Source organism: Marmota marmota, unplaced genomic scaffold (assembly GCF_001458135.2).
Source record: "Marmota marmota marmota unplaced genomic scaffold, marMar, whole genome shotgun sequence".
Taxonomy (NCBI): Eukaryota; Metazoa; Chordata; class Mammalia; order Rodentia; family Sciuridae; genus Marmota; species Marmota marmota.
The window spans coordinates 38,282,809-38,295,957 of NW_026000229.1; the positions used below are offsets into that span (position 1 = coordinate 38,282,809).

The 13,149-nt window shown below is 37.9% G+C and overlaps 1 protein-coding gene and 1 long non-coding RNA gene across 8 annotated transcripts in view; one reads left to right on the plus strand and one right to left on the minus strand.

Moving 5' to 3' along the window:
• Positions 1-13,149, minus strand: part of Eif2ak4 (eukaryotic translation initiation factor 2 alpha kinase 4) — a 103,930-nt gene that overhangs the window by 22,226 nt on the left and 68,555 nt on the right. For all 7 annotated transcript variants that reach the window (XM_015480841.2, XM_048793304.1, XM_048793303.1 and 4 more), the window contains 7 exons: positions 11,208-11,444; positions 9,475-9,550; positions 8,951-9,072; positions 6,019-6,068; positions 4,923-5,091; positions 3,785-3,901; positions 1,794-1,859 (listed from right to left, as the gene is read on the minus strand). In XM_015480841.2, the coding sequence (XP_015336327.1) occupies positions 1,794-1,859; positions 3,785-3,901; positions 4,923-5,091; positions 6,019-6,068; positions 8,951-9,072; positions 9,475-9,550; positions 11,208-11,444 (837 nt within the window). The remainder of the gene's footprint in view (positions 1-1,793; positions 1,860-3,784; positions 3,902-4,922; positions 5,092-6,018; positions 6,069-8,950; positions 9,073-9,474; positions 9,551-11,207; positions 11,445-13,149) is intronic.
• The window catches only part of LOC125613342, a 31,948-nt gene that overhangs the window by 17,200 nt on the left and 1,599 nt on the right, over positions 1-13,149 (plus strand). The gene's annotated exons all lie outside the window — the stretch shown is intronic.

Sequence of the window (13,149 nt, forward strand, 5' to 3'; positions counted from 1 at the left end):
CTCTTTTTTTTTTTTTTTGTATTGGGGCATGAACCACTGAGTCACATCCCTGGCCCTTTTAATTGAGACAGGGTCTTGCTAAGTTCCTTAGGGCCTCACTAAAGTTGCTGAGGCTGGCTTTGAACTTGTACAAGATCTTCCTGCCTCAGCCTTCCAAGCCGCTAGAACTACAGGCATGTGCCAACATGCCTGGCTTTACTTCCCTTTCTAACATCCTCAGTGTTCCATTTTAAAATAAATAAATTAAGTACCCAATGTCTTAATTGATAACATTTTTCTATTTTAAAACTACTTAAATATACAACTTCTAATGCTTAGTATCATCAAATGATCATGGGTACAGATTTAGCAAAAAGAAAAGAAGCCAACATTTAGCAATCAATGCAGCTATCATATACAAGTGTGTGATATTTGTGATCCTTTTTGTGTATGGAATCAGTTAAGTGGATGGTCTCTTGATAAGATTCTTGGTACCATTTATTTATACCTGGGACTATTTCTACAAATAGAAGTGTGCTTTGTACATGTGCAGGGCACATGTAGATACTGTTCTTCATACCTGAACAGTGAGCTGCTAGGTCAATTTGCATATCACTTTTATCTCTTCTAATATTAAATATTTAATGTTTAAGCCAGCTCAGTTTTCAGAACTCCTAGTGCTATGCATCTCATTTACCTTCTCTACCTGAAAGTGGGTTCATGTGTCCCCAGTGAAAGTCATTTTAAAGAGCTGAGAGCAAATAAATGCTACACACAACCCTTTGTGACATTTTAGAGGCCAGTATGAATTAAGAAGTTGTATTGAGGGGCTGGGGTTGTGGCTCAGCAGTACAGCACTCGCCTAGCATGTGCAAGGCCCTGGGTCGATCCTTAGCACCACATAAAAATAAATAAATAAAATAAAGCTATTGAGTCCATGTACAACTAAAAAATAAATATTAAAAAAAAAAGAAGTTGTATTGAGGCCAGGGGCCTCTCTACTTACTCCTCTTGTGCTCCAGCACTCTGTCTACCACACAGTAGGTATCTAAAAGACTGCGGGGCTTTGCTGGGTGTATATACAATCATATTTTAGTCTATCCTACATGTGACAGATTAAACCACAGGATCATGTAATCAAGTGTCAACTCAGAGGCTAGAAGGCTTCTGGGAAGGTTAAAACTCTTCTTATGTAAATATTCAGGAAATGTACAAAAGTCTGCTGTCTTCTGCCATGTAGCCACTTGTTTACTGTGCCAAAGATCTGGGGTTAATCTGATGCCTGTAGAGAGAACATGACCAATCTGTTTACCCCACAATATTTTCTTATTGCTGATGGAATTGAATATAAGATTTTAGGAGTAGGAAATTTTGAAAGCAAAAGCTGTAATTCAACTCTCAGGAGTTAGAAGACTGGGGTGGGGTGGAGGGCACCAGTATTTGCAGGGCTCTGTGCCTCCTTCTGATCCCATATGGTCCATTTCAGAAAAGGACAACTGGCACTACCTTTGCTCAGCAGGAGACTCTGGTAAGCACAGGCTGTGTGAGGGGTGAAGAGAAAGGATTTAGTGATCCAGAAGGAGCAGGATGATTACAGCACATCAAAAAGATGTGTAGAGAGACATTTTTGATCACAGTGTTAGTTTCTCTCTTCTAATCCCAGAGGTTGCTATGGTACCTAATACTCAAGGGAAAACTGTGTCTTCGAGGCAGCAGGAAGTACAGCTACCTCACTGCTACAAGAATTTGATGACATTTTCTTGCATCATAAAATTACAGAGAGAGCTGTAATAACACCATAAGAAAGTACTTACGCTATTAGATGACAAAGACAGATTACAAAATTTAGCTTCCACTTCTCTTCTTGTTAGCTTCTCTGTCTAAAGCAGAAGAGAAAGAGAACAATGAGAGTCACCTCACTGAACAAGATAGAATTTCCAGGCGAATTCTGACACTCATATCCTTCATTTTGGACAAAGTAAAGGATGCATTTAATTCTGTGAATAAAGAACTCTTCCCCCCATTTTTCATAAAACATAACCCACACTATTTAAAAATTATTTTTAGAAGGAAAGTTGTACTTACAGAATGGGGTGGAGACCCAGCTCTTGAGAGGCTTTACCAGGGCATTTCTGTTTAGGTGGGGAGGGAGTCATTTTGATCTGTGTTCCCTTAATAAAAGCTCAGGTCTGAGCACTTCATCCCATAACAACTACAGCCCTTTTGCACAATCCCCAAGGCTTCTGCCAGTGTCCAACTGACATAATATTGTATCTGTCACTGCCAAACAGTTGCAGCACTTTGAGGAGAAGACAGACCCACTAAGAAACAAATAAAAGCCGAGTTGTGTGGTGGGTACATGCCTATAATCCCAGTGACTTGGTAAACTGAGGCAGGAGCAGGAGGATCTCAAGTTTGAGGCCAGCCTCAGCAATTTGGTAACTTAGTGATCTTAGTGAGAACTTAATAACTTAGTGAGAACCTGTACCCACCTCCAAAAAAAAGGTTGGGAATGTTGCTCAGTGGTAAAGGGCCCCTGGGTTCAATCCCCAGTACCAAAAGTTAAGTGTGGACCCTTGATGTGTACCAGACAGACAAATGAAATACTAGTCAAGTCTTTTGGTTTATAAAAAACTAAGCCATTATGGACTTCTATTATTCATTCTGCTTTAATCATAGATTGTTACTATTAGTTACTGAATCTCCTGGATGTCCCTTATTTATTATGAAAAAACTAAGCATGAAAAGAAATTAGGAAATATAAACATTCACCTCCCTCCCAACATCAGAATATAACACTAATTTATTTTTTAAAATATTTTTCTTCCAGGCTCTGCATGCACATCCATAGTATAAAGTAAGGAATACTATGGTATGGCTAAATCAAGGAAGAGTAACTAGAGATGCCATAGCCCTCATTCTACAGGAAAAGAGCAGATAATGAGGCCCTACCAGATATCTAGGCCCCTAATTCAAATCAATATGATCTATAAATGACTTAATTGATAAGCATAGGCAGGCTAAAAGAACAAAGGGAAGGGTGTAGATCTTTTATTCCCAAACAAGCACTCCCTCTCTTGCCTCCATAAAGTAGTACTGTCATGAAAATGAAGTGGGTTAATCCACATAAAGAACTTAAAACAATTTGAACCCAGATAGGTGCTCAGTAAAGGTTAACTATTTTAAAAATGATTACAAGCAAGTACCAAAACCAATTAGTTGGTGATTTCTTACCTCATGAAGTGAATTACTGAAGAACATTTTTTTTTTTTTTGGTGCTGGGGATTGAACCTAGGGACACTTAAACTCTGAGCCACATCCACAGCCCTTTTTTGTATTTTATTTAGAGACAGGGTCTCATTGAGTTGCTAGGGTCTCTTGCTGAGGCTGGCCTTGAACTCATAATCCTCCTGCCTCAGCCTCCTGAGATGCTGAGATTACAGGCATGTGCCACCATGCCTGGCTTAAAGAACTTTTAGTCTCTTAAAAATTTCACCCTTTGGGCTGGGGCTGTAGCTCAACAGCAAAGTGCTCACCTGGAATGTGTGAGGCCCTGGGTTCGATCCTCAGCACCACATAAAATATCCTGGAAGTTACTAGTAGTACAGGGCTTAGTATAGAATAACACCTCAACCAATCCTTGCTAATTGTTGATATAATTAAAGCCCATCAGTTCTTCCATCTTAGAGCAATGAAGAAAGGAGATAAAACTCACAATTTAGTTTTATGGTTGCAATAATAAGAAAATAATCATAGACTATTATTATTATCTTTCAACATCAAATCAAAGTAATTACATGCTTACCACAGCATCATATAGAATAACATAGACTTGACTGAGTTTATCTTCTGGGATCCCACAGTGTAAGAGTATTGCTTTCAATAACATTGTATGGTTCAAGTAAATACTATAATTTCTTTCCTGGGATATAAAGAAAAATTATTATTATTTTTCATTATACAAGAATACAGGTATATGGCCAAATCTAGAATCTTAACTGTGAATTTATTACCCTAAAACCATAGAAGTACTGAATTTCAGCATCTTTCCTTCTAGTTTATTCTTTCACATACATTCTTTTTACATTGCTATAGTTGAAGAATATGATAAAGTTTAACACTTTTACTACGTGCATCATAATACTCTTGCTGTTCTTTAGCCATGTTAAAAAGCCCCGAATCCACACAAATTTCAAACAAGGAAAGATCTGGTTCAGTAGTAGCTGACTTATAAGCACAGGCTGATGGAATAGTTATTGTTACTTTTGTCTACATCAGTCACTTAATGAGTGTTCAGAATGCTGAGCTGGGTGCTGAGTTGGGGCAATGAGGTATAGGGAAAAGTGGAATCATGGGCTCTGCACTGAAACAGTACACAATACATTTGAAGAAAACACCACAAATCAAGGGAATATGTGGATGCCTCATGTCAAGAGTCATGAAAGTTAAGAAAAGGTGGCAGTCAGGCTTCATAGGGAGAAAAGGGCCCAAACCATGGCTGGGTAAAGAAAAGCCTGTTTGGACAAGGGGACACCTGTGACTGGTAGTGGCAGTAATGCAAGGCATGTGTGGGGGACGGGGAAGGATGCCAGAGGAGAGCTGGCAGCTTTACCCAAGACAAGATAGTGTGTGAACATGGTGAAAAGGCATGGGGAGTTAAGCAAGCAGATGTAGGAGGAGCCACTGAGGGTTCTGATTTCTTGCATTTTGCAATAATGTGCAGAGAAACAACACTGTCTTCCTAAATAAAACCAGTTTCTGTCATGGTGGAAGTGAGAGCCCAAGATGAACCTCAAAAGCAACATGATCAAACCTTTGAAGCTACTTTGGGAAAGATGTCATTCATTGCCTGCAGAAACCGAGAAACAGGTCTGTGGTTGTTGTAGACACTTAGTGAATGAAACTAGCAGGGCAATCTCAAAATGTTAAAATTTGGAAGGAACCTGAAGTGCTGGAAACTCTTGGATAATCTCGTAGATAGTATAGATGGTTTCAGCAGTGGGCAGAGAGCTGTTGGTAGTAGAAGTGACGATGTCAAATGCACATTCTAGAAGTTCTTTGGGATGAAATCGATCTAACTTGCGGGGTCTAAATACACGTTCTATGCAGTATCTGAAGAGAAACCCAGATTTCCAAGGTCATTACTTATTAGAAATAAATATGTATGAAAAAGATAAAAGAAACGAAGTTTGAAAAAAATCTATCAAGAGGGCTTAAAGACAGAATAGTCTTGCTTTGTGATCTGGGTTCTAATTCCCAGTTTTGCAATATTAAACTATGGAGCTTACTTTTTTTTTGTGTTTTTTTAATGTCTGAAGTAGAGATGAAATTACACACAAAACCAATTTTACCTTAAGTGATTGCTTTCTACACAGACACCCACACCTTAGGACTGACTCTAATTGCTCACTTGTAGCTAGAATAAAGCATGTGAAGAGCTTTCATTTGAAGAAAGAAGCTGGAAGGTAGGGCGCCTCGTTGACAACAATACTGGCTCCAATTTATGAAGATCTTGGTGTTTGACCCCTGTGGTATCTGAATATACAGAGAACCTGTCCTCAATGCTAAGTGCCAGGAGCTGCTCAGTGTTCAGCATTCCTGCTGGGTTGACTCCACTTTTTTACAAGTAGCTTTTGTTCAGTTACCTGTGTAGGCAGTTTTCACACAGAGACCACTGGCTATTTGTCCCTCCAATTAAATTTTAAAAGGGGCCATCTGTGATCAAGAATAGCCAGATTTTTTTTCCCCCCCAAGCAACCATTTGTGAAAATAATGAGCTGTGTACGTTGCCTGGGGACATGAAGAAGGCACAGAATAGATGTCAGGTCACTTAAATGTTACATTCCTTCTATAGAGGGGGCTGAACTCCCAGTACCCTGAGAGAAACGGGCACTGGGGCTGGGCTTTCTGACCCTATTACAAGCTCAATACTTTCAGCTCACAATTCTTTACTGTACAGGAGTCATGGAACATAAAATATTCTTCCCTGGTTTCCTTCCCACAGCTACCAAATGGAAGAAAGCCTCTATTGTTTCTTACCGTTTTAAATTCAATATATTATTTCTTGCCACATATCTTGCAAAAGGGACCTGAGAAGTAAACAAGATTTTAAAGGTCAATGTCAAGATGTGCTAACAATTATATTCTTCCAGTTTTAAAAATATCAACTTTATTGACATATAACCCACATACCATAGAGTTTATCCTTTTAAAGTGTACAATTCAGAGGCTTTATTATAGGCAAGCAATACACAATGATGTTTAGGTTAATGATGGAAAGTATAAACAACAGTGGCCCTATAAGATTTTATCACAAAAGGATGTTGTAGCCACCTTAGTTTATGTAAAAAGTACACTCTAAGATGTTTGCACAGTAACAAAATCGCCTAATGATTCATTTCTCAAAATTTATCCCCCTCATTAAGTGACACATGAAGGTAGTGAGACTTGTGCACCTCTCACACTCCTGAAATGTTCCCTAATACTTCAGTCAGCAGTAGACTCCACTGCTAGACACCAATTTCTGTCACTGAGGCATTTCCTAGGTTATTTAAACTTGAGGAAAATTTACTTTTAGATGAATATATTTTGCCATACATACACACACACACACACACACATGCATTTATTTTTTTAAATTGGGCACTTTACCACTGAGCTACATCCCCAGTCCTTTGCTGAGGCTGGCATCAAACTTTCGATTCTCCTGCCTCAGCCGGCTGAGTTGCTGGTATTACAGGGGTGCACCACCCTACCTGGCTTTGCCAAATTTTTATTATGCCAAATTAAAATCTGTGCAAGTTTTTGGTTATCTATGAATTTAAAAAAATGTCATTCATAACAATGCAATAAAAATAGGTATTATCTCTTATGGTGAATTTCCTATCAATTTTTTGGGAATTTTTTTTTTTTTTTTTAAGTGCTGGGATTGAACCAAGGTCCTTGCACATGCCAGGCAAGTGATATACACTGAGCTACATCCCCAGTCCAAGATATTCTTAATAACCACCCACAAAATTACAAAACCACTGTCTGATTGCCCCAAGAATTCTAACACATTATCAATAGTTAGGAAATCATTCTCAAAAGATAATAACTTTCCCCCACCCAGTACTGGGGATTGAAACCAGGGGCTCTCTACCTGAATTACATCTCTGGCCCTTGTTATTTTTTATTTTGAGACATGATCTTGCTAAGCTCCTGAGGCTGGCCTTGAACTTGTGATCCTTCTGCCTAAGCCTCCCAAGTTGCTGGGATTATAGGTATGCACCACCATACCCATCAAAAGCAATCACTTTCTATTTTTTGTAGTTGAATATCAACTTGCAAGGAGCATATGCTTAAAAATCTCACTTAAATATCAGTACTTAGAGAATAAGAAGCCGGTTTTAAGTATAACTATGTAACTGTACTTCTACTCTTCCTTTAACAGGGCCCAAATATCAGTTATGTGATTTGTCTCTACCCCAAAACAATCCCCAACTACTTTCCTTACACACATACGCACACACAGGATATAATCAGGTAGTTCTCAGAAAAATTCACAAGGCTAATAAACTTCAAAAAAGATGTTCAGTCTCACTAGAAATGAGAAGCTATCTCAACTTCACTCATCAGACTGGCAAAAGATGTTTAAATTAATATCATCCATATATGACCATGGTATAGGAAAATAGGCACTTTCACACACAGCTGATGAAGAGTGCTAGTTGCTAAAGCTTCAGAAATGTAACCTGAAACTTTACAATAAAATTTTCAACAATATTATGCATATATTATACTTGAACTAGCAATCCCACTTTGAAGAATTTATTAAAAAAATAAAAACATATTAGTGTATGAATGTTAAAAGGATGTTCATTGCCATATTATTGTGGTGGCTCAAAACTGAAACCTGTCTGCATGTTCATCAACAGTAAAATAGCTGAATGATTTGCTATCAATATTACAGAATATTAAGGAGCTATTAAAAAGAAAGTTTAGATTTATATTTTATATAGATCAAGTATATATATGTATATAAGATGAAAATGTGATACATTTGCATTTATATTTGATATAATATAGATATTGAGATACATTTGTATCTCTATTTGATCTATAGGAATCTAAATTAGATTAAAAGAAATGTAAGTTTCAATAGAATTTGAATATTCCATTTTGCTATACAGAAAACAACATTAAAAAACCCCAAACCTATGTGTATCTAAGTATAAGTGTAGAAAAGGAAAATAGAAGCTAAGAACATGGAAGGATAGGCTGAGGATATAGCTCAGTGGCAGAATGCTTGCCTAGGGACTCACTCATGCTAAGCACCCACTCCACCATTCACGTCTCTATTTATAAGTGCCTTGTTTAAATTAGGGCTTAAACCCTTGCCTGTCATATGCATTCATGTTTTCCTCTGATCTGTTCGGGTACTATCATACACACAGACGGGCTTGACAGCAGCTAGCACTATGTAAGTGAATGATTGGTAAAACTGCTACTTAGGGAGTCCTGGGGGTCAGAATAAACAAGCATGGCAAAAATCAGTGCACCCAACTAGCAGCAACACTTGCTACAAGAATGTAATTGATTTGGAATGTTAACATGTTAGAATTTTACTAAAGAATTAGAAAGAAAGTAGAAAATATCCTGTGTTTATTTGTCTGAGTTGACCAGGCTAACCTGCTGTGGTTGCTCAGCAGAGCTCAACACTGAAGTGCACATGTGGCAATGCAGGGTTCTGGTTCCTAGAGCCATAAACACCTGAGGTCTTAGCAAGGTGGATGGCATTCAGGGTCAAACATTTACTAAACTTCAGTAATGCTCTTAACCCTGAAAACGCCTGTAAGAATATACTTCCTTAAAGTGACATTTGTAATATAATTCTGGGGGGAAAATATCTGGTAATTAACAATGAACAGATAAGCCATTCCTGTAAGCAGACACAGCACCCAGATTGTCAGCAGAGCATTCTGAGCCTTACCCGCAGGTCGAAAGGAAGCATCACCAGCATCCCACTGTGGTCCATGAACACAGCTGCTTCATTGTGCTCATATATTTGTTTATTTCGGGGAAGCAGTAGTGGGGTACACAACTGGACAGCTCCTAACCAAATTAGAAAAAAATCACTAATTATTAGGTTCTTATTCTCCCTAGGAGGCAACTTAAAACAAAAATCTGATAGCTAAGTAACTTGCTACTGGGACCATTGAACTCAGCTTTTCTTCAGTTCTCTAAATTTTACAGGTGGAGAGCTCATCTAGGGCTAAATTTGTTAATTCTGTCATAGTTCTGACTCTACAAGCCAACTGTATTTTAATAGCAAGTTTACAATATTCAAATTAGTTTCTCTTCAGCAAGGCAAGTTATAAAAATAAGCCTAAATTTAATGATGTCAATTGCTTATAATTGAATTTTAATATATGGTTGTACCAAAACCCTCAGATAGCACTTATTATTAATGACAAAGTCTTATGGAAAAATATGATATTTTAAAATAGGTCATACCATGCCTTTTAAAGATGCGGATGATGGTTTCACACACATGTTGTTGTATCTTGGCTGTACGGATTGAGAAGTTGCCCTAAAATGAGACGAATTAAAATGTCATCATCAAAGCCTAATTAAAGATATCCCCTAGAAACCCTGTCTCAAAAAAAAAGGGCTGGGGATATGCCTCTGGGTTTAATTCCTGGTACAAAAAAAAAAAAAAAAAAAGAGAAACAACAGATAAGCAAAAAGACACAAATAAAAAAGTCATCAATAGCCCTGCAAATAAGTTTCTAATATTGCCAACCAGAAAAAACTGCTTCTTAAAATCTATGTTGATCGTCCACAAATTTTACCAGTACTTCCTCTATTGGTCTTTTAAAATTGCATCATGTTAATCATACAGAACATAACCAATATCTGTTATATACTCAGTTGACTTTATCAGATTTTAACATTTTGCTATATTGATTCAGGCATTTTTTTTCCTTTTTAAAAATTTTTAAAAATTTGCTCTTTTTAGATATATATGACAGTAATATGTCATAATATGTCATATTACACATACATGAAGTATAATTTATTCTAATTAGGATCTCATTCTTGTGATTGAACATGATGTGAATTACACCAATCCTGTATTCATATATGAACATAGGAAAGTTATATCTGATTCATTCTGCCTTTCCTATTCTTATTCACCTCCCTCCCCTTTGTCTAACCCAATGAACTCCAACCCGCCCCCCACCTCCACCCTGTGCGCCTTATTGTGTGTTACCATCTGTGTATCAGAGAAAAGATTTGGCCTTTGGTTTTTTGGAATTGGCTTATTTCACTTCAGACATTTTAAAGAAAAAAATGTTAAAGATTCCTCAAACAAGCAACTCAGTTACACTTCAGAAGTCACCTTGGCAGCTTTAAAAAAGAAGAAAAAACTTTTTTTTTCACTAGGGATTGACCTAGGGCCTAGCATATATCAAACACACATTCTATCACTGAGCTACATATGCTCCTAGTCCCTTAAAGAAGATTCTTTTTCCTTTCTTTCTTTCCCTTTTCCCCACCCCTTCTTTCTTGTTTAAAGATGGGATCTTGCTATGTTGCCCAGGTCGGCTATGCATTCAAGCAATCCTCCTGCACCACTGTACCCAGATCCTTAAAGAGACTCTTAAAGAGCCTCATACCTGGAAATAGAAGCTAGAGATGCTGGGGAGCCTTGGGCATCTGTGTTGACAGAAAACCTCCCAAGTGTCGGGATAGGTAACTCCACTGGGAGCCGCTCTACTACTTAAATCTGGATCTGATTGCTTGATGTTTTTGGCCATAAGCAGCAGAGCTAGGGAACAATACCTTAATCTCCTGGGTAGGTGTAGAAGGGGATGGACCTAGAATTCCTTAAAGTAAGTGATTAACAGTGTGGCTATTCTTTCCAGAATAATGCAGGTTAACACTTTTTTTTTTTTTTGAGAGAGAGAGAGAAATTTTTTAATATTTATTTTTTAGTTTTCGGTGGACACAACATCTTTATTTTATTTGTATATGGTGCTGAGGATCGAACCCAGTGCCCGGCCAGCACGCTATCACTTAAGCCACATCCCCAGCCCAGATTAACACTTTTTGCATGTACAATTTGGGGCTTTTTGGAGCTCAGTATATGGTGGAGGCATTAGAGGAATCCATAAGAAATAAGAACCTGACTTGATCTTTTGGTGGACCAGGTTAAACTCTCTGTGCTGTGGAGCTTAGCTCACCTTCAGTATGTCACTATCGTAGGTGTAATCGATGGCAGGGGAAATGCGCTGGGAGAAGATCTGGGCCATCATGGTGCGGTAGGCTTTCCCATCCACGTTGGCCAGTGTGTGATGCAGTACTTCATGCAGCTCAGATTCCTCCATCTGGGGTGGGGGAAGCAGCTCACTCTTCAGCAGTTCTGTGGCTGTGGGACGTTTTGCTGGGTCATGGTTTAACAACCAGGAGATGACAGATTTCTATAATGAAACCCAGGCATGCAGCTGAGAGGATGCAGTAAATGATGCTCAGGAATCATCCTGACAAGCTGATGGTCAATTCAGGTCAAAGAAAAGGTACCACACTTCTTGCATTTAGTAGGGGCATTTCAAAAGTTTTTTTTTTTTTTAATTTCTAAATATGTCATTTACCCCCTACACCTTGTTATGACCACAGAGTTGTGTAACAATTTAACAGTAGTATTTCTTAAAAGGCAGAAGCCTTTAATATTTCTTGTCACAAACAATAAAAAAAAAATTAACCCAGTAAACATAGAAGTAGAACTTAGGGGTTGTGGGTGTGGCTCAGTGGAAGGTGCTTGCCTACCCCATGTGAGGCATTGGGTTTGAGCCTTAGTACTGCATAAAAATAAATAAATAAAAATAAAGATATTGTATTCATCTACAACTAAAAAAATTTAAAAAAAGAAAGAAGTGTAACTTAGGTCTTACAAACACACAAAATACTACATAGAAGACATAAGCACAGAAACCAAATAGCTCTAGATGCCCAGTGTTAGTGATATTATAAACATACTAGTTGCTAGAATCCTTAAAGCATATTAAACATACTGTTTTATTTTTTCTTCTCCATTTGTGTTATTTGTACTGATATCAATCATTCCCTCGAATTCTCTCAATTTATGCTATTTATTGGTTATACTCCCATAGCAGGGAGCCTCTTGAAGAAAATCTAAAACTTGGAAAGGTTGCTTAACAATTCTTAATCCTCTTGTTCATAACAGGATTTATTTAAAAACGTTAGATGAACATTTGAGATCAGAAAGCCTCAATTTTTAGTTGGGCGTGGTGGTGCATGCCTATAATCCCAGCGGCTTAGGAGGCTGAGGCAGGTGGATTGTGAATTCAAAGACGGCCTTAGCAACTTCGTGAGGTCCTAAGCAACTCAGTGAGACCTTGTCTCTAAATAAAATACAAAAAAGGGCTGGGGATGTGGCTTAGTGGTTGAGTGCCCCTGAGTTCAATCCCCAGTCACCTCCCTCTTCCGCCAAAAAGAAACTCTTAATTTTTAGATGTATTTTATTAAGCATTTTCCTACTATATATCTTTTCTAAATTACTTCCACTCCTGTTTTAGTGTGAAATAAAAACACCCGTAATTACTTTTCATGTAATATAGGAGTTTTATATTATAAAGATAGGAACTGATATGATTCAACTTTTAAGAAAAAGTTATGTAAAACAGGTAAAAACAATGATACCTCATTCAGCATAATAGACCCTATTTTACTGCTAAATTTCTGTGTGTGACAAAAATTATGTAATACTCAGTCTATCAGCATTTCCCGTGTTCCCTCCTTTGAGATGAAATGCAGTGACATGGAAGGTGGTTTGGTTGTGGTTTGTGTGGTTTGGTTTAGTGTCACTTTAATACATGCCTAACTCAAAGGCTCAAGGGAACCTAATACAGAGTTGATGATAGGACAATAATCCTCATTATGAGAAATGGTTTACATGGTTGCTGTCATTTTGGTTGTTTAATAAAGTTCCTAGGCCACTATAGCTGTCACCATGTTAAAGTACTGAATAAGCCAGGTGCGGTGGCATACACCTATAATTCCATTGCCCCAGAAGGCTGAAGCAGGAGGATTTCAAGTTCAAAGCCAGGCCTTAAGGAACTCAGTGAGACCCTGTCTCAAGATAAAGTATGAATATGAAAAAGGGCT